Raw genomic sequence first — 19,324 nt, forward strand, 5'->3', positions numbered from 1 at the left:
TTAGTGAACACACGTCTTGACAAGCATTACAACTATCTATCTATCTTATTACCAGTCATAATTTAGTAGGAGACTTGAAAGAGTGCCAGTAAGCTGCCCAACCCAACTGAGCCTAGGAGCTTACAACATCCAAATCATGGCAGCTTGTCTATTATCGTACAAGCAGCAGGAACATGCAACGATGACCAGGTCCTTTCTGTGGGATAATCAACTTGCCTCTCGGCACACAAGAGGTAGGAATGTTCAACTACGATTAATTTCATTGCTTGGGGCGGTCTATTTTAGTTCAAGGGAGCCGGTAGACTGCATCTCCCTAGCTTACTTCCTCCGACTTTACATTTGATTGATAATTGGATAAATACATGTATATATTTACAAATATAACATAAGTATTGATTTTATTCAGTGTAACACGGGGACGCGTCCCCCTCCCCCCCCCCCAAAAAAAAAATAAAAATAAAAATTGGGCCGTCTTGGAGACGGGGATGCATTTGGGATGGGGGGATGACGTCTCGGCATTTTGGGTGGCACCACTTAGAGCGCCACCTCCGCTAGAGACGGCAAGACGTCTCAGAGACATCTCCGTGTCCCTTGTGGGTGCAAGAGGACGCGAGGGGGATGCTGGGACATCTCTTGCGGCAACAAGATGGGGGACATTAAAATAAAATAAAAAATAAGACTTAATATTTTTTTGGTTATATTTTTGTTATAATGGGGGACATTCAAAAATTAAAAAAAGTAAGACTTAATATTTTTTTGGTTATATTTTTGTTATAATGGGATGTGGGACCCATTCCTTCCTCCTTTGTTCAAAAGCCTAATATTCTTTATTTTTATTCACATTTGCATTTCTATATCTGTAGTGTAACACTGGGCCGTCTTGGAGATAGGGACGTCCTCGGGATGGGGGAACGATGTCTTGGCGTTTCAGGGGGCGCCACTTAGAGCGCCACCGCTGCCGGAGACGTCGAGACGTCTCGGAGATGGGTAGAGGTCTTCGAGACGGCGAGACATCTCCGAGTGTGGGGGTGCGGGGGGACGCCAAGGAGTCTTCTTCATTGATTTGACATTTTGATTTGGACTCTTGGAGACTTGTAGTTTTTGTTTGCATTATATACTTATTTTGATATCACGATTCATGACACATGATACTTATTGTAATCATCTTTATGTCACAACTCATATGATCATTGCTTACTATTAGATAGTAGATGTAGATACTTATACTATTGATTTGAAGGCTGATATATAGAGTCTAGACTAATATTTATTATTTGCTGATGTTCAATGTTCAATGTTTGTTTGTCATTTGATCATGAATCATGATATTCCAATTGAAAACTTCAATGCAATGTTCAATGTTTAAGTTTTTTACATCTTTGTATCTTATATTGTATAATTGTAGTACATCTTTTCATAACTAGCATTTTAAGTACCATATGTATAGTATATACACCCTTGCTCCTTCTGCCACCCCCCCATCCCCTTGCCACCATCCCCCGCCGTCCCCAAATCAAGGCCCCTTTATCCCCTCTTCTCGGAAACTTGTCCCCTTGCCTCTCAGGGCGGTGTAACTATGTATATCTGTCTTCTGAAGACTGATATATATATATAAAATATATTATAAATTTAAAATTATATAATTTGACACGCTTTCATTTGTTGATGTTTAATGTTCATTGTTTGTCATTTAATCATGAATCATGATGTTCTAGTTCAAAACTTCAATGGAATGTTCAATGTTTAAGTTTTTTACATCGTTATATGTTATATTGTATAATTGTAGTACATCTTTTCATAACTAGCATTTTAAGTACCATATGTATAGTATATACACCCTTGCTCCCCTTGCCACCCCCCCATCCCCTTGCCGCAGTCCCCCCACCATCCCCAAATCAAGGCTCCTCTGTTTCCCTGTCTTGGAAACTTGTCCCCTTGTCTTGCCGTCCCCCCATCTGGCAGGGTGGTGTAATTATGATTTTATTGTAATCAGTATCCATTAATGCATATAAGAAGATTGATTGTATCAAATACTTTATAAATCAATGTCTTTAAATCTGTATAGGCAGATTGATTGCATGAGAGACTTAATAGAAATTACGGATATAATGCACAATAACTGTATATCTGGATCTGATTCCCTTATATCAGATTTGTCCATCGATCAATTCAATAACTTGTCTTCTTTGATGTCCTCTGATTTTTCCATGGATTGATTGACTGACTTTCATATCCTTCTATTGTTGCTGAAAAGTTGTGTCTTTTTAGGTGGTAGTCCTTTCTTGAAGAGTGACATTTCTTCTAAACTACACTGCTCTCGTTGCCTTATTAGTTATCAATTAAATTGCTGCCTTTCATTCACTTATGATTATTGATGCCTTTCTAGGATTGCCTGTCCTCAAGCAATGATCAATAATAAAGTGATCAAGATGTTTCCCAACCTGCATCTTCTCATAGTATTACTTCTGCCACACGACATTAATACTATATTAAGTTTTTAATTTGAATATCTTAATGAAAGTATTGAAAATTTGATTGCTTCTAATTAAAGACAACTTTTCTCTCATAATTCTTTCCATATCACTTCTAAATATAAAAGACCAATTTGGATTGACCTGCCATTGCATAGTATCCTAGATATCTCTTTGTGTTAATATATATATCAAGATGAGGGTTAGAAGCATGTTACCCATCTATGTAACATTCTATGAAGATATTTGCCTTTATTTGCCAGAGGAACCTTAATGGTTCTTAGGATATAAGGGTGTAGTAACTACTAGATTTTGTTTTTCCACTTCAAAGCTCCACTTGTTTATTTTCCTTGCTAAAGTCCCCAGACTCAGTCTCGTCTTGGACTTGACAAGGCTGGCTTGTGACTTGGCAAAAACTTAGCAAATTGAAAAAGCCCTTGAAATTTAGAGTTTTTTTAAGGATTTAAAATTTGTTTCATGCACTCATTATTGAGTAAAGCTTAAAGACACAACATCTTCATCAAATAAAAGCTAATTTGATCACATACATAAATATGCATCGATTACATCAGTACAAATGCAAATCGATATATTGACAACAATAAATACATCGATAGATAACCAATGTTATCAAACACAACAATAGGCATTAGACTAACTAATAGTTTGATGTGTATCTAGAGTATCCCTTTTCTCTTGTTTGAGCAGCATCAGGCCATGTGGCTTTTAGGATTGCCTCTTGGAGAGTGGTAGGGTCAAAGGTGCTTACTCGCCACAAATGGTATTGGATAATCCTTCTATAAATAGCTAACTGGTCCTTTCCTCAGATATTTTGGGAACCACAACTGCTAGTCTTTGGAACTCTCTCACATGATCTATATGGGTTCCTATTTGACTTATTCTTGTTCATTCTTCGAAGTAAGTTTCATGTTGTTTTTGGTCAAATCTCTCAATGATTTTTTTGTGAAGGCATAATAGGTATTATATATAGATGGTTTTCAATGATTAAGCCATGGTTCCACCCATAGTTTGCAAACTCTGCTAGTACTCTCCAAGTTGTGTAGTTATCTATTTATTTTGCTAGGTGAGTTTTTACAAGTTTTACCTGTGATTTTATAGATGCGAAAACACAATGGTAAAAATGTCTATGCATGTAAAATGTTGGTTAAGACATGTTTTTAATATGCTTTTGATATAAAACCATGCACTTTCTCTTTCAAGATGTCAATTATTAATTTATTATATATTGCAGTTGAATCTTACAAAAAAAGAGATTTTTTAGGAGATTTTAATATTTAGCACTTTAAGTCGCTGGGTTTTTGCTATGCTTTTGGCAAATGTAATGTCATCTTCTTCATCTTGGGGTTAACAGATAAAAGCTCTGTAGTTTTTGGATTCATTAATGGGCTGTGATTTTTCCCCACCCATCAAAGTTAGAGATGGTCAACTTGCACACTTTGTGTTGTAAATTTTATTAGTTTGATTCATTCACCCTTCAATGAATTCTTTTTGTCCCAGCCTCACAATATACTGTGAAGGGGATGCTTCTCTTGTCTTCAGTGGAAGCCTTGCATATGCTGTAGGATATATGAAAGATGATTGGGTTATAATTTGGTGAACTCAATAAAAAAATTGGTTCTTTTGGATGCCTCCAACAGAATGGTTCTCTTTTAGCATCCTTGCGCTTCTAATTTGGTGAACTAGAATGTTGCTGCATGCAATCACTCAATGCTTAGAGAGCATTGAAATGCACAATTTCCTTTTGGAGGCCTTCAAAAGAATGCATCTCTCTTAGTATCCTCTCACTTAACCCCAATTTGGTGAACTTGAGTGTGACAGCCTGCCATCATACAATCCTTTGGTAACATAGAAATGCACGTCTACCTTTAATTGTTAATAGCCTAAACATTAGCATGGCCAAAATATTACTCAAGAAAGTTGTAGTGCTATCTCTAAACATCCTTCCTTGCATTTAAAAAGTAAGATTCTCTATCATATCCACCTAGAATGGGACCCAACTATTATAACTGAATAAAGCTTAGTTACCGCTTCGAGTTCAGTTCAAAATATAGGTTCGGAACTAGTTTGCTGGTACGGCAAAATTTTGGAAAGGGTTTTGGGTTTGTTTGGGTTCGTTCGTACAAAAACATGTAAAAATTATATATATACATATTTATGAAGCCCAGAAGCATAGAGTATCATAAAATCATATATGATGTAAACTAAGATAATCATTTAAACAACAAAAACACCATAGGCATAAACTTTTAACACATAAGTTGTAATCATAGCATCATATATTTCAATTTTCAAGTTCAACATCAAAGATTCAAAATTACAAGTAAATCATGATCCATGAATCATAACAGCAAGTTCAAGTACCATTGTTTCAAGTTCAAGTCAACTAATCATAATGTATAAAATTTTAATATTCATCGTCTTCTTCTTCTTCTTCTTCTTCTTCTCCTCATAGTCCTTCTGCATTAGTTGACTCAGCAATAGAGCTAAGGCCAATGAGATCAGCACCAACAACAATAGTATGGGCATCAAAATCTTCACAATCTTCAATTGTAAGACGAGAAGCAGAAATATCCAAGTTCGCCAACCCTGCACTACATCCCACCTCTTTGTCTCCCCTTCTTTGTATTCTTTAGTCTTGTGCGAGAGGAGACACAAGTTGTAATGCACAAACACCAAGTTCTCTGCTCTTTTTGGTTGCAACCTATTGCACTTCATTGAATGGATGAAAGAATGTGTGCCCCAATTTCTCTTTGAAGTGGATGAACTAGCAATCTATGAAGACATGACATGTAAACAATTAAAATAAAATTAAAATTATGTAAATTGAATCTTAGATCCCAAATTCACCCAAATTCGATCTAGGCAGGCCAAATTCACCTGGGTCCGAATTCGGGACTATGGGGCCCAAGGAAAATTGAACCCTGATCGAACCGGAACAATATTTCGAATTGGTTAGAACCCAGGCAGGGTTCTTGGGCCAAAACAATGAACCCGAGTAACTAAGGATTAAAGTATCAAATAGATACATAATAATAATAATACACAATATATTATTAATATATAATCAAGCATTGTTATCTCTCTCTTATTTCTGATAATTATTCAAATGTATATACCTAAGTAGATTTAAAATAACATATTGTGGACATTGAATAATATTGATTCAGTGTACCTTCAAAAAGCTATCGATTATAAATGGCATGAGGAAATAGGATTCGTCATCGCAACACCTTGATTATGACAATGTCAGGGAACCATTACAAGTCATTTGGGATAGTAAAAGAAAAGAATCGACAAAACAAACACAATAATATCATCAACAAACATATGAATACATTCATAAACCGCTCAATATATTGATAGCTTTAATATTTCATTCAAACCAATTAGTAATAATGTATATTTAAGAGGCAATAATAATATTCTATTTATGTACATTTCAACAAATAATAATATGTTGGATTTCTTGAGGATCGCTGCAAATGTAATTGCATTGCCCGTAAGGTATATCCTTTCCAAATGACAGCCATCTCTCTTATATTGGATAAAATATGGATAGACATGTCCCTTCATTGAATATAATAGTTTATTATTTACTATACACATATATATTTGAACATATATAGACATCACATATTTAATATATACAATATATATATAACTTCAGTTTAGTCTCACGAGTTTAGCCAACTGAAGTTAACAAACATCAACATTATGATCCATAATTTATAAATCTAAAATTCATATTATATCACACCAATCAAACTACATTTAAAATATAATAATAATCTAAGACCGATAAGACACCACCCCTTTGGGTCGGGATGGGTACATGAGATGATGAGGCACCTCTTGGGCCCATACATATACCCACTTGGCATTAATGGGGGAAAAATGTTAACATACAAAATAGTGAATAGGATAATATAACCAGTGGGCAAAGGAAGAAAAGCATCGAATGACATAATCAAGTCAAATACCATATATTGTTAAAAGAGTCAAAACACATGTTTCAGAGGCCGAAATTATAGGGGAGCTGAAATATTAGGGTGGACAGAAAACAGTTAAAAGAAAAGAGCATAAAGATATCAGGCAATTAGGTAGTAAGAATATAAAAGGAAGAAAGGGGTCTTGGAGAGGTATTAAGGGATCAAAATAAATAAAAAGTGCCAGTACTAAACAATGATTTTAAGTGTAAGATAAGATAACAGTGTATAAGAGTACACATGCCAATTTAAGTTTGGGGCATTTTTATGGGAAGAGTATTATTAAATAATAAATATGCCCTGTTCTCATATATGAAATAATTCTCTCTTAATTCAAAGAACTTGTATATTTTTGAGAGAACATATTGGGTTGGGAAATAAATTGTATATTAATAATAGTAATATATAATTGAAGTTCTCATCTGTTATCCACAATATTAACATAATATAAGTAAGATCAATTCCAAACCCCAAGTTGGAAATTAGAAGTGAATTAGGGACAAATCTGTAGAGGGGACATTACAGTCTCCTTAGTACATATCCCAAAAGATGCATTTTCAGTAGAAAACAAGTACATGAATCAACAAGAGGCAACTAACTATCTTCAATGTGAAAAGATGAAGGTGAACAATTTCAAGTCCCTCTATGAATCCTTCAGTTTCATTGTTCATGTGTCTAACAATGGTCAAAACTGGCACATATAAACAGTCTTATGATGACAAAGTCATTTTTCTGCTGAAAAATGAGTGGATTGTTATGCCTCATGCTTAAAATTATGTCATCTTGAAGTGATTTGCATTATGAAAGTAACTTGAGAATTATTAGGTTAGCATTTTGTTAAGTCTTTTTCTTCTAGACACTCTATAAGCTTCCTTGCAATGTGAGAATGTTTCTATCTTCGCTTGTAGTGACTTTCTAAATCTCTTCCTATATTTTATATAAATTGCAATTTCGTATCATTTTATGGTGAACAAAGTTTTTTAGTAAAAATTGAGATTAATCTATGCTTGTTAATTTTTTTTTATAAATAAATTTTCTTCATGGTTTTTACAAATTGGTTTAACTTTAGAGCTGACCTAATATGTTGTTTTTAGTGCTCTTCTTGTAATTTTATACTTGTTGAATTTTATGTTTGGGTCTTCAATTATCAGAAACTGAAAACTAGAGGAGTGGTCTGCAAGAACAATCTTCTTCCTTGAAGCTTTAGATTGTTCATCACGAACCCATCCTTTGTAGACAAAGTTACATTGCTTCTTCTGTTTCTTTGCACCGTCCTGTTATCTGCCATATACAAAAACTTCTTGAATCTTATATTCAGTTGTCCAGGAGTAAATATAAAACTTAATATTCAAAACATAAAATTTTACATTGCCTTGAGATAGTATCTTGACTCTTAAAGATGGTTTAGAGAATATTATTGAGCTTCATTTCTCTTAAGTGACTATATAATTCTCATGACCCTTTTTAATAGAAATCCAGTCCAATGTTACAGATTAAATCCAGCAATAAGATGTGTTCTGTCTTAATGCGTTTAACATGTCTGTATAACTGGTGAAAGGCTTCAGAAGCACATAGCCTTTATAAGATTGGAGATTAGCCAACCTCCTGAGTCCACCTCTCAGATGAATTTTGTACTCTAGTTTGCTGGGACCTTTTGCATCTGGGGCTTCTTAATGGTTTCCAATTTGAGCTAGTCCAAATCAAATCTTTGCATTTCTATTTGAGCTCTTTATAAATTACTTGTTGCATTTTTTTCTCAATTATTAGTGGAGTACTCTTGGAAATATATTGGAATTGTTTTACATTGGTTTTTGAGATACTAATTGTACAAGATAACATTGAATAAGTATTAAGCATAATAAATTCTGCAAAATATGATAAACATGCAAATATATGTATTAAAATGATTTAAGCTTGGTAATTGTATGGTACTTTGCAGGAGCATGGTTCAAGAAAACATCGTGGAATTGGTTTTATTACTTTTGAAAGCTCAGGTAATGAGGTGTTTCTAAATTCTCTGGAACTGTTGTTTTTGATGTTTGATAGTTTCAACAAGAAGTCTCTGGCCATAAATTGCTGAATTTTTTAGTTTAAAAAAAAATAAAAATAATTCTTGTTGCTAGAGTCAGCAAAAGTACATTAGGTTGGGGATTACATTTTTGGCCTTAACTTGATTTAAAGTGGAGTTGACATGCTTCCCACAATCTGAGGTGTTGTTGAAGAATTGGCAAAACTACATTAGGTTGGAGTTTACATTTTTTATCTTAAATTAAAGCGGAGTTGTCCTAGCAAATTTCAAATTTGTAAACAGGCACAGTAAACCTTGTTTTACATATTAAAATTTCTTTGCTGGCAAAACAAACAACTGACTCACATGTGATTTCTTTATGACATTCAATTCAAGTTACTAATTTTATATTATAAATAACCATTCTGTTCACACAGAGTGGTTAGATCAAGGCTCCACTTTAAAAAAGGTCAACGCCAGTACAAATTGCTAGTGTGGTACTGGACGACCATTTTTTGAAAAGTTCTGTAGCACCTCAGTTCGCAAGAAAATTGTTAAAAATGCATCAGAAAACTGCAAGTATTTTAAAATTTTAAGTGAGCAATTGAGCTTAGAGTGTTTGAAGCTGTATTATCTCTGACAAACACGTGACATGTGACTAATAGAAGACACATAAACTCATGTATATTTACTTTTTCTATAATTAGGTTAGTAAAATAATATCTGGTTTTTGCCTATCATATGCCTTTTCTAGCATGTACACTATGTTTTTCTTTTCTGAGATACTTAAAAAAAAAAAAATAGTCATTAGTATTAAACATTAAATTTGTTGTAATGGCCTTTAGTGTTGTCAAAACAATGGTATATCATAGTTTGATGACTGTCTCTGTTGCTATTGCTTCTTGTTATAGAATCTGTTGACAGGATTATGTCAGAATCACATGAGTTGGGGGGGACTACTATTGCAGTAGATCGAGCAACACCAAAGGTAACAATCAATATTAATGTGATTTAAGCTCCCAGTTTCTGTCATGGGGCGTATTTGAAAGGAATGTCATAAAATAATGATACATACAAGGGACATAGAATCTTGTAGATTGTACTTGTTGGGTTGTAAAGTTGGTATTATTTGTTGGAATATTGACAAATAGGATTTCAGTGCTATACCAACATGTATGAAAAGGGGATGTTTCTGACAAAAATTCGAATCTAAACTTACACAATTCAAAGATATGTATTTAAAGACCATCTATTACTTTCAGGAAGAGAGCTCAAGGCAGTGGGAAAGACCATTATCTGGTGGATATGGGGCATACAATGCCTATATTAATGCCACAACAAGGTATGGGGCATTGGGGGCAACTACATTGTATGATCAGCCAAGCTCAAGATTCCTAGATGATTATGGTAGTGGTTATGGCAGTGGAAATTCGTGGCCCCCACATGGACCAGGCAGTATGTTTGGAGGAGCTTCATTTGGCATTGATGATCATCGTTCAGGGTATAGTTCTGGGTCTTATTCTGGTCCACCCAGGGGCATGGGCCGGAAGATATTTGTTGGCAGGCTTCCTCAAGACGCCAATGCTGATGATCTTCGTCAATATTTTAGCAACTTTGGTCTGGTTGTAGATGTGTATGTTCCAAAGGTAAAAGTTGTGTATATAAAAAATGCTTCATGCATGTCATGGATTGTTGGTAAGATTCTTATAAACATGTATTGGATCAGGACCCAAGGAGGACTGGGCATAGAGGCTTTGGATTTGTGACATTTGCTGAAGAAGGAGTGGCAGACCGTGTTTCTAGAAGGTCTCATGAAATCCTTGGGCAACAGGTATTGTAAAGGAAACACATAATAAATCATGCCTTCTGCTTTGTTTAGGAGAATATTTCATTGATTACGGGGATGCAGTTTCCTCTGTTGGCACACTCATTTTTTCTTCAAAGAGGAATACCTTTTTTTCCCCTGTAATAAGTTTGATTTTATTGAAACAGTAAGAACATTACATTAAGTAAGTACACCGAACATTACATTAAGTAACTATGATGGAGTCCAGGAGCTGAACAATCCATCCAAAATAACCCCCAACTCCTAATCATCCTTACATACTCAATTACAGAGGTCTGCTACTGCAAATACAGAGTTTTCACAAAGATTATACAAAGCAATCAGTTATGACAAGACACACAAAAGAAAAGTTCCAAGAAGCATTAACACTTCTAGACAAAAACAGGAGGGAACCAAGAGAGATTTTGAATAATAACAGTTCTGTAACTAAATCAATCTGTTGGCCTTTGGTTGCCTTCATTGCTGCCATTCTTTTCTGATAATCCATTCGCCGTTAATCATGAACAAAACTGTGTCAGGTTGGCTTAGCAATTGTCCATTCTGACAGTTTGGACACAATTGTTCTTCAATCCTGCTCAAACCCATTCTTCAAACAAGCCATTTCCAACATCATCAAAAAGTTACAGAAACATGTACATTCTCAAAATTCTGCCAGAGATAACTCAAAATTGACCACCAGGTAAGCTGAGAACATAACCTCCATGCAAAAGACACTGTCTGCCATTACTAAACAAAAACAATTTGCCATTTTTCTTTACAAGTGAAAAAGAGGGGATTTCCGCTGATTCATGCTTTAATCCTTTTTGGGATTTCTGTTAGCCCTGCTCCCCAATTCCTGACCCCAAAAATAGCAGTTCTGACAACTGTCCTTAAAGTGATAATCTCCCAGAAGTACCAAAACAACCACTCATGCCCATGGCACACCAGAGGCAATATCAAATTTTAATAACAAAAATCTCATGATCCCAAAACCCGACCTATAACCAGCACAGAGCAAAGGAAAGGGAAAGGTGAAGCAGAACCTCACTTTATTGGAGGGCCCGCACGATGAAACCCTGAATCCTTGCTTGCAGCATTGCATTGATTTTGGCTTCAGGCCAACCTTTGTCCACCCTGTTTGATAGCTCTTTTACGCTCTACAACTCCCCTAGGCACTCCTCATCTGCGGCTGCCCAACCAACCCTTGCGTTCATTTGAGTGATGTCTTTATCAATGATGTGCTGCATTACCAGTAACTTCAGAGCGTACTAATCCTTCCTTGCTTCTTAGAATCACATGTGCCTCAAGTTTTCAATAAATCTCCACACAAATGGTGTGTATTTTGTACCTGGAATTTTTTCAATTCCAGCAGGCTTCTTCCCCAAGTTCATTCTAATTCCAGGGGGTTAGGTGGCTTGAATCTCGTCTATCCCTATCAAGGCTTCTGCTGGGACCAATTGATGCATCATAAAATTAATGATATCCTTACCTTCACCCAATTGTAGCGCCCAAGCCAAGATCATAGAATAAATGTCTGTGTTGGTGTGGTAATGATTCTCTAGCTGGGAGAACATTTTCCCCCAAAAGCCAATCTACCATGTCTGCCAATCTGGGATGGATGAACTTAAACATTTTGTCCACTCTGATTTTCCTACTGTGGCCATGGAATGGTATTTTATTGCTTTCAGCATTGCGAGGTGAAGGCAAACTCCATTGCCTCCACACCAAAACGAGTGATTTTTTGTAAATGCTCTGCAAATGGAAGCATGTGAATATAAAAGAAAGGGTCACACTACAAAGAATTAGGGTGGCAAGTGATGGCATGTAATAAGTGCCGGTCATATCCAATGTAGTACAATCTGGGAATGGCATTTTGTATCCCCCAATTGCATGCTGCATTAATGAGTTTTTAAGCGTGTCTTGATGAGGGGGGAAGAGGATAATTGTTAGGAATGTTTAATCATCCCATCTGACATGAGTAAGATCTTCCATAACAATCTTGGACATGTTGAGAGTTAGAGCCCAGTTTGACATTCTGTCTACTTCCTTATTTCAGGCTTTTTATATGTGTGTGATTTTAAAATCCTCTGGTATGGACAACTCATTTTTAATTCTGAGGATGTAATTTTGCAGGTGCCAAGCATCCATGCCCCCTTTGATGATGGCATTGATAATGATTAGTGAGTCCCCTTCAACATGTAGTTTTGTCTCCCCCAACTTCTTTGAAGCTCTAATAGCCAAAAGAGCTGCTTCAGCTAAGCAAAATTGGTAGTTCCATCTTGAAGAGATTTACCACCCAAGGCAATAAGGTCTCCACTAGCATCTCTGATTATGAACCCTGCCCTGGAGGGTCCTGGATTCCCATTTGAGGCACCATCAAAATTGTGTTTCCATCACACTTCTTGTGGTCTTTTCCATTAGTTCAATGCCGGAATAGAAAGAGAGGAGGGATAGACCTCAGTAGACCCATTCACAGGTGAAAGAGGAATACTTTTGTCCTCTAGGCGGTCGCATGAAACCCTTGGGCAAGAGGTATTGTTAGGGAAACAGTTAATATATCACGCCTTCTGCTTTTGGGCCTAGTGTAGGTGAATGTTTCAGTTTTTACAATTATGCAGTATCCTCTGTAGGCACACGTTTTTTTCTTCAAAGAGGAACACTTTTGGTCATGGAGCTACAAACCAGTGAGATCACAAATAGGGAACCTCATCCCCATTTAAACATTCAACAATGGCACCCCTGTTAGGCAAGAATGATACCGACCCAACTTAATCATCAAATATGCCAATGCTGTTTTTGCACAACTATTCAGTTTTTCAGCACATGATTATCAGATTATGAGATAAAATTAATGAATGTTTAGTTAGTGTTTCTATTTGTATTGTGCGTGGATGAAAACATTAAGACTACAAGTAGCATCTATAGCTATGTGTCTCCATGACTGTGCTAACCTCTTGCATTTATATGTTCTGGTTATATATTGTATCTTCTCATTGCTTGCACAGTTCAGATTCTTGGATAACAGTTTTCTATAAATCATGATTAGCTAATATATTTCAACAATTCTGTCTTTTGATATTTGTATGTTCCTGAGGTTTTAAGTTTCTGGAATTTTGTGAACAGTTTCAAGATGTTTGTTTTGTCTAAATCATCAATTGGTTGCAATGTGTAGATTTGCAAGTGGAATCTCTACTAAACGGCATATGTAATGGAATAAAGGATTGCGAATAATTATAATGGAAAGAGATGCCTTTAAATATTCTTCTAGAGAAAGTGATTCTGAATTGATTTTTCAATACTAATGTTTTTACCTTAGCTTGAGTATTTATGCTCAAAGAGCATACTTAATCAGTAATAAACATGAAAAGATAGATTACTGAACCATAATGAGTCACCTAGATCACAAGGTCAGCATTGGAAGCTTTTGGATCATAATTGTCTTGCTTGAATTTTTTATCCTTTCTTTGCATCTTCATTGTCCTGGGCACTTTACTTTTTCATGAAATGTTACCACAATTTTCCCATCTCTATGTCAGGGAACAGGGAGAGGGCTTTTATATACTCTTAAATGTGATTAGGTTTGTGTAAATCTCTAGCTCTAAATTATTACTGGCTGAAAATTGCTTCGTGAATGATCCAGCCTCCTTGGGCAGTTGTCCTTGTCATTTGGTTCCATCTGTACACGTACAAAGTGATATTTTGCTTCATTGGTTGGAACCTGTTTGAGAATTGGCAAAACATATCAGAAGCATAAGAATAGATTCATTTTCAATGATTCAGCCTAATCGGATCAGTCTTCCTCTCCATTTGGTCTCATCCATACAAGCACAAACTGCTCTTTTCCTCATTGGTAGATTCCTGTTGAAGGATTGACATGACATATTGGATCCATAGAAGTTTATTAATCTTATTGACATTTTTCTGATCTCTGTTATATTTATCTTAAGTTACAAATAGTGCTGTGGCATTGGCATTGATACTAGCACGAGCATTAGGACTCTTCATGCTTGCTAGTTGGCTCATCTTTAAATTAATTGCAGTGAGTTGGGAAATGGAAGCATCCAATTCAGTAGAGTCTGGCTACAATTTCCTACTTTTCTGTGTCCCTCTTTGTTTGTGGGAAAGAAGCCACAAGTTCGAATGCGCAAACACCAAGTTCTTTTCCTCTTTTAAATAAAACTTGCAATTTTTTTTGTTCGCAAGCGATTTTAGTTTTGAGAATGATAGCCATGGAAGTGCCACCAACTACGAGTATCAACCTTAATACTTGTCCTACAGAGCAATAATACCGAGGTCGATAGAGTGGACAAAATCCATGAACTATATCTGCTTTCCATCCTGCATATCAAGATCCATGAACTATATCCTCTTTCCATCCTGCATGTCAAGATCCATGAAGAGTTTGTGATTGCCTTGTACCCTTGGCTAACTTTAATAGCTCTGTATGGGAATTTTTGTTGACACAAACAGGAACTTAACACTAGAACATTGGGTTTCAATGCAAAGAAAAGAAGATATAGCTGAGTGGTCATTCTGTTCCATCTATCCAATAATTTTGTGTACTTGTTTGAAGTAAGATTTTTCACGATCTTGCACGTTTGCATTTATGACAGCTTTCATTTTCTCAATTATTGAGTCCATGCTATTATATCTCACCCAAACTAGGTCTATCCATGCTAGTATGAAGATAGATTGTACTCAATATGGGCTCTGTGAAATTCAGGAGACATTCAGCATGATGACCAAATGTCAACTAGGATCATTTTCTTGATATTTGTTGCCCTTGTTATGCTATATTGCTTCCGTAGGGACCAATGAACAATTTACAAGTATCTCACGAACATTCACAAGTCTCCTCGAGGCAATTGTGTTGGAGGCAAAATATGTTTCAACAAATTATTGAAAAATCAAAAGCCAAGACAATAAATTTTACAAGACTTAAAATCAACATAAAATTGAAAAAGTTTACCAAAGTGAAACATATTTACTAGCATACCTATCTCTAGAGGAATATAGACAAACTATGCTGAAAGATATCATATTTGTTCATTATTTTACTAAAAAATTATTTGTTTTTTGAAAGTGGGGCAAACACATTTGATTTAGAGCTATGAATAGGTGAGGCCACAAATAGAGGAATTCATCTCCTTTTAAACGTTCAACAATAGCACTCCAACAGGGTTCAAACCTTTATGGCAAAGATACACAACTTGGTATTTCTTAAAAATTAGTTATGTTATTATATTTTAAACAATATTAAATCATTATGATATTATGTTTTAATATATTCTTGTTATTATATTTTTATATTTCATTAAACTTGTTACAAAATAAAAAAAACTTTTAGTACTAATTTGTTATTATTATATTATTTTAACTCTCAACAAAAGCAAAAAATCTATGAAGACCACATTATATTTTTATTTTATATTCTCATTCTTATTGTTTTTCCTTGAGGAAAAAGTATGTTAGATATTTAAAACAAAAGTTTTTTTTTTGACATTTATTAAGAATATCAACATATTAATCTTCTATCACAAATAATAACTTAAAAAGAAAAAAAAGGAACTTAATGATTTTTTGTTTTTGTTATTTTAACCATTTAAATCCATGTGTGAGTGTAATATGCCTTAATTGTTATTAAAATATATCTTATTGCTTCACTTACCTTTTAGCAGCTCTAATTTTAAGAATGTTTTGAACGTCTTGTGATAAATGGTAGTTGATGATGACCATTTATATGTCTTTTCAATCTCAACATACAGTTGTTTGGTCCAATCTGATTTGCTGCCAATTTTGGTAGCATAAGGTTGATGGGTTGGACAACACAATGTCCAAAGCATTGTGAATAACACCTCCTAATCAACAATGCCAAAATCTTAATATTTGGCATTGTTAGTTATGACTTAATATTTTTTCAAGGGCCTGCTTACCAAAATGAGACAATTATTACAATAAATTTTATTGCTTCACTTACATTTAATAGCTTCAATTTTGAGTTTGTTTTGAATATCTTGTGATATGTGGTGGTTGGAGATGAACATTTTTATCTCTTCAGCCTCAACATTCACTTTTTGGTCCAGTCATTTTTGGTGCCAATGTTTTGTGGCATTAGATTGACAGAGTGGATGACACAAGTGTCCAAAAAATGGGTGAAGAACATTCAACCAATAAGCTAAGCACTTCAAATTTTTTGGCATCGCAAGTTATGATTATACAATTTTTTGAGGGCTCACTTTCTCAATGACTGCCATGAGAATGTTAGCAATAAATGCACCATGTTTGACAATCCACTGCCATCTAAACATTGCCCCTTTAGGGACATTGAATTATAGTCGATCAATGGACACCCTTGTTTTGGCCTACAAATTCAATGACTACAAACTTGGTTTTTTCCCAAAAAGGTGCAATGCATGTTCTCAAATCCTGAGCCTTATAACCCTCTTGGAGCCTCATTAACTTCTTTCACAATTTGTTGTGATTATGGTGAGCAAACAATATTGAATGCCAATCCATTTTGTATAGAAACATCTTGCTGTGTTAATCAAAATATCTTTGGATTCATTTTGAAGTGCTAGCTCCATTGGCTAATTTGATCTCTTATGTGTAAGGGCTAGATGCTGTTCTTTAGACGTGGACAAAAAGTGATTGGCTCTTTGTACGTTGAAGGATAATGGGGTAGAGTGGGCATCTTTCCTTGATAATCCTTTTTTAATAAAGGATGATTTGATTTGCAACCTGCTCTGATTTGCTTTTTCATGCTCGTTAATATATGCCATGACATGTTCCTTGAATGGTTACAACATTTTTACTTGGGCAAACTTTGATACCTAGTCCATGTGTCTGGCTCAATTGTACGGTCTTGAATATTTAACATCACATTACTACAAATCCAAACGTAATTGGCACCATCTGGAAGCTTTTGTACCATGCCAGCATATTTTCAAAGGGGAGATTTGGATCTATTATGAGGTGGGGTTGTTCCATAGAGCTAGAACATGTCATTTTAATAACTCTGACAACAATATCAATAAAGTAACATTTGGGGAAATCGGAATGAAGGAAATCAAATAACATCGTTCTATTCTTATTGTTCACCAATCACCGGATTGAAATTGGTAGACCATACACAGATTATTATCCCATTTATCATACCATTTTCGAATATATAGAAAGCTTAATGATTTATTGACTTGTCCAGGTTGATTTTACATTGACATGCAAATCTTCTGAAGAAGACTTAACTTCCCTCTACCCACCTAACTAATTACTACTTATAGTTCTGGAATAGTAAACTACTCTAGTTTATTTATTAACATACGAACATATTAACTTATAACCCAATAAAGTAGATTAGATGTAATATGATTCCCAACAAATTGGATGAAGTGTTCTTGGTGAGGGCTATGCAATCAGAGATGTTGGAGCTGATGTAAGCAACTTTCATGGTCAGCAAAGCTTATGATTTCATAGTGACACTCTTGGCATTTTGCATTGAAGACCTAACTTATTCTGGATTGATTGAGCTAGATTTTTTAGGTGTTGAGAAGATTTTATTGTGGCTAGAAAATCATTGCTGGAATTAGGGTTGCCCAATAAAAATATGCCTGTGCATGGTACATATAAAGTAATGATTGACCATGACAAGTTGTTAATGTTGTGTGGGATTTTAGTTCCAACTGCTTTGATTGCTCGTAACATAGCTTTCTATATTTTATGGTTGGAAATTCGCTTTTTTTCTTTTTCTTTTTCTTTTCTGTAAGCTACATAGTCTTTATAAATTATCATTAAAATGGTCTCTGGATGGTTGACAGGTTGCAATAGACTCCGCCACTCCACCAGATGATGGTTATCATTATCTAGATGATGGTGCTCCTCCACCGGGAGGGATTGGTGGACCTTTAAGGGGTACATCATCATATTCTGGAGGTGGCTATGACGTAAGTTTATCTTCTTATAGAGCTCTTGTTGATTGTCATGTTTATATAAGCATGTTGGTTTGTGCAGTCTAAATTTCCCTAGTGGTTAATCTAATCATGCAATATGCTTTTCACAGTGGGGTTATGATAGTTCTGGGGTTAGACCTGGTATAAGTGGGAGTCGGCCTTCACGAATGGACTACAGATACAGACCATACTAAAAAATGGACATGGCCTTAGGCCATCCAGATTAACTGGTATTCCACTTTCATGAATGTATCTGAGATACATGCCATTAAGAATTCCAATGGTTTCAGTGCATTGGCTTTGCAACTAAATTTAATTAAATTACCAAACACTTGAATGGCACATAGTACATTGATTCTGCAATTACTGCATTGAATATTTTAATTTATTTGGAGTAGGATTCATCTGCTACTTGAGGAGTAGCATTCAAGGATCTAATACTTTTAAACCAAATTTTAGGGTATATCTGCTTTGTGATTTTCCATCAATAGATATTATCATGCTGCTCTTTGCAGCGTTTCCCACCCACAGGTGACCATTTTTTTTTAATTACTCACATTGGTTATAAGCTGTAGATTTTGAAATCATATTATTATAATTATTAAGTGATACGGATAGTTGCTGCTACTTTTTTGATATAACTGAATCTCACTCCTCTTTTATAGCCTTTGCCACCTGTATCTCAATCATTTTGCTTAAGTTGAATATTGGTCAGGAGTACATGTAGTAATTCTTTTATCTTCACTGCAATGAAGTCTGTAAATGTATTTTGTTTTTCAGTTTGAGTACTGATTAAATTACTAAAAGTTTCTCCAGTTACGTTGGATTGCCTTATCAAAATGATAAATAATGTGCACAGAAATTGGAGTATTTCCTTCAAAAAATTGTAGTTTTTTTCAAATGCAGTTTATCATTTTTATCATTTAGTCTTCAAAGAAAGTTGGTGCTTGTGAGCTGAGTCCTTATCACATATCATTACAAACTTACACGATTAAATAAATTTTTTGATTCATTAAAATTGCTACTTATGAAATCTTGAGATTCGAGATAGCCATTATAAATACCTC

At 35.0% G+C, this 19,324-nt stretch overlaps 1 protein-coding gene across 2 annotated transcripts in view; it reads left to right on the plus strand.

Moving 5' to 3' along the window:
• The window catches only part of LOC149535156 (RNA-binding (RRM/RBD/RNP motifs) family protein), a 55,963-nt gene extending 37,079 nt beyond the window's left edge, over positions 1-18,884 (plus strand). For both annotated transcript variants that reach the window (XM_089803996.1, XM_089803997.1), the window contains exons 9-14: positions 8,418-8,472; positions 9,398-9,474; positions 9,749-10,132; positions 10,213-10,317; positions 18,126-18,251; positions 18,368-18,884. In XM_089803996.1, coding sequence (XP_089660122.1) covers positions 8,418-8,472; positions 9,398-9,474; positions 9,749-10,132; positions 10,213-10,317; positions 18,126-18,251; positions 18,368-18,451 — 831 coding nt within the window. In that variant the 3' untranslated portion in view covers positions 18,452-18,884. The remainder of the gene's footprint in view (positions 1-8,417; positions 8,473-9,397; positions 9,475-9,748; positions 10,133-10,212; positions 10,318-18,125; positions 18,252-18,367) is intronic.
• The last annotated feature ends 440 nt before the right edge of the window (positions 18,885-19,324 follow it).

Source organism: Cupressus sempervirens, chromosome 10, assembly GCF_028749045.1.
Source record: "Cupressus sempervirens isolate cs-2001-9-10 chromosome 10, ASM2874904v1, whole genome shotgun sequence".
Taxonomy (NCBI): domain Eukaryota; kingdom Viridiplantae; phylum Streptophyta; class Pinopsida; order Cupressales; family Cupressaceae; genus Cupressus; species Cupressus sempervirens.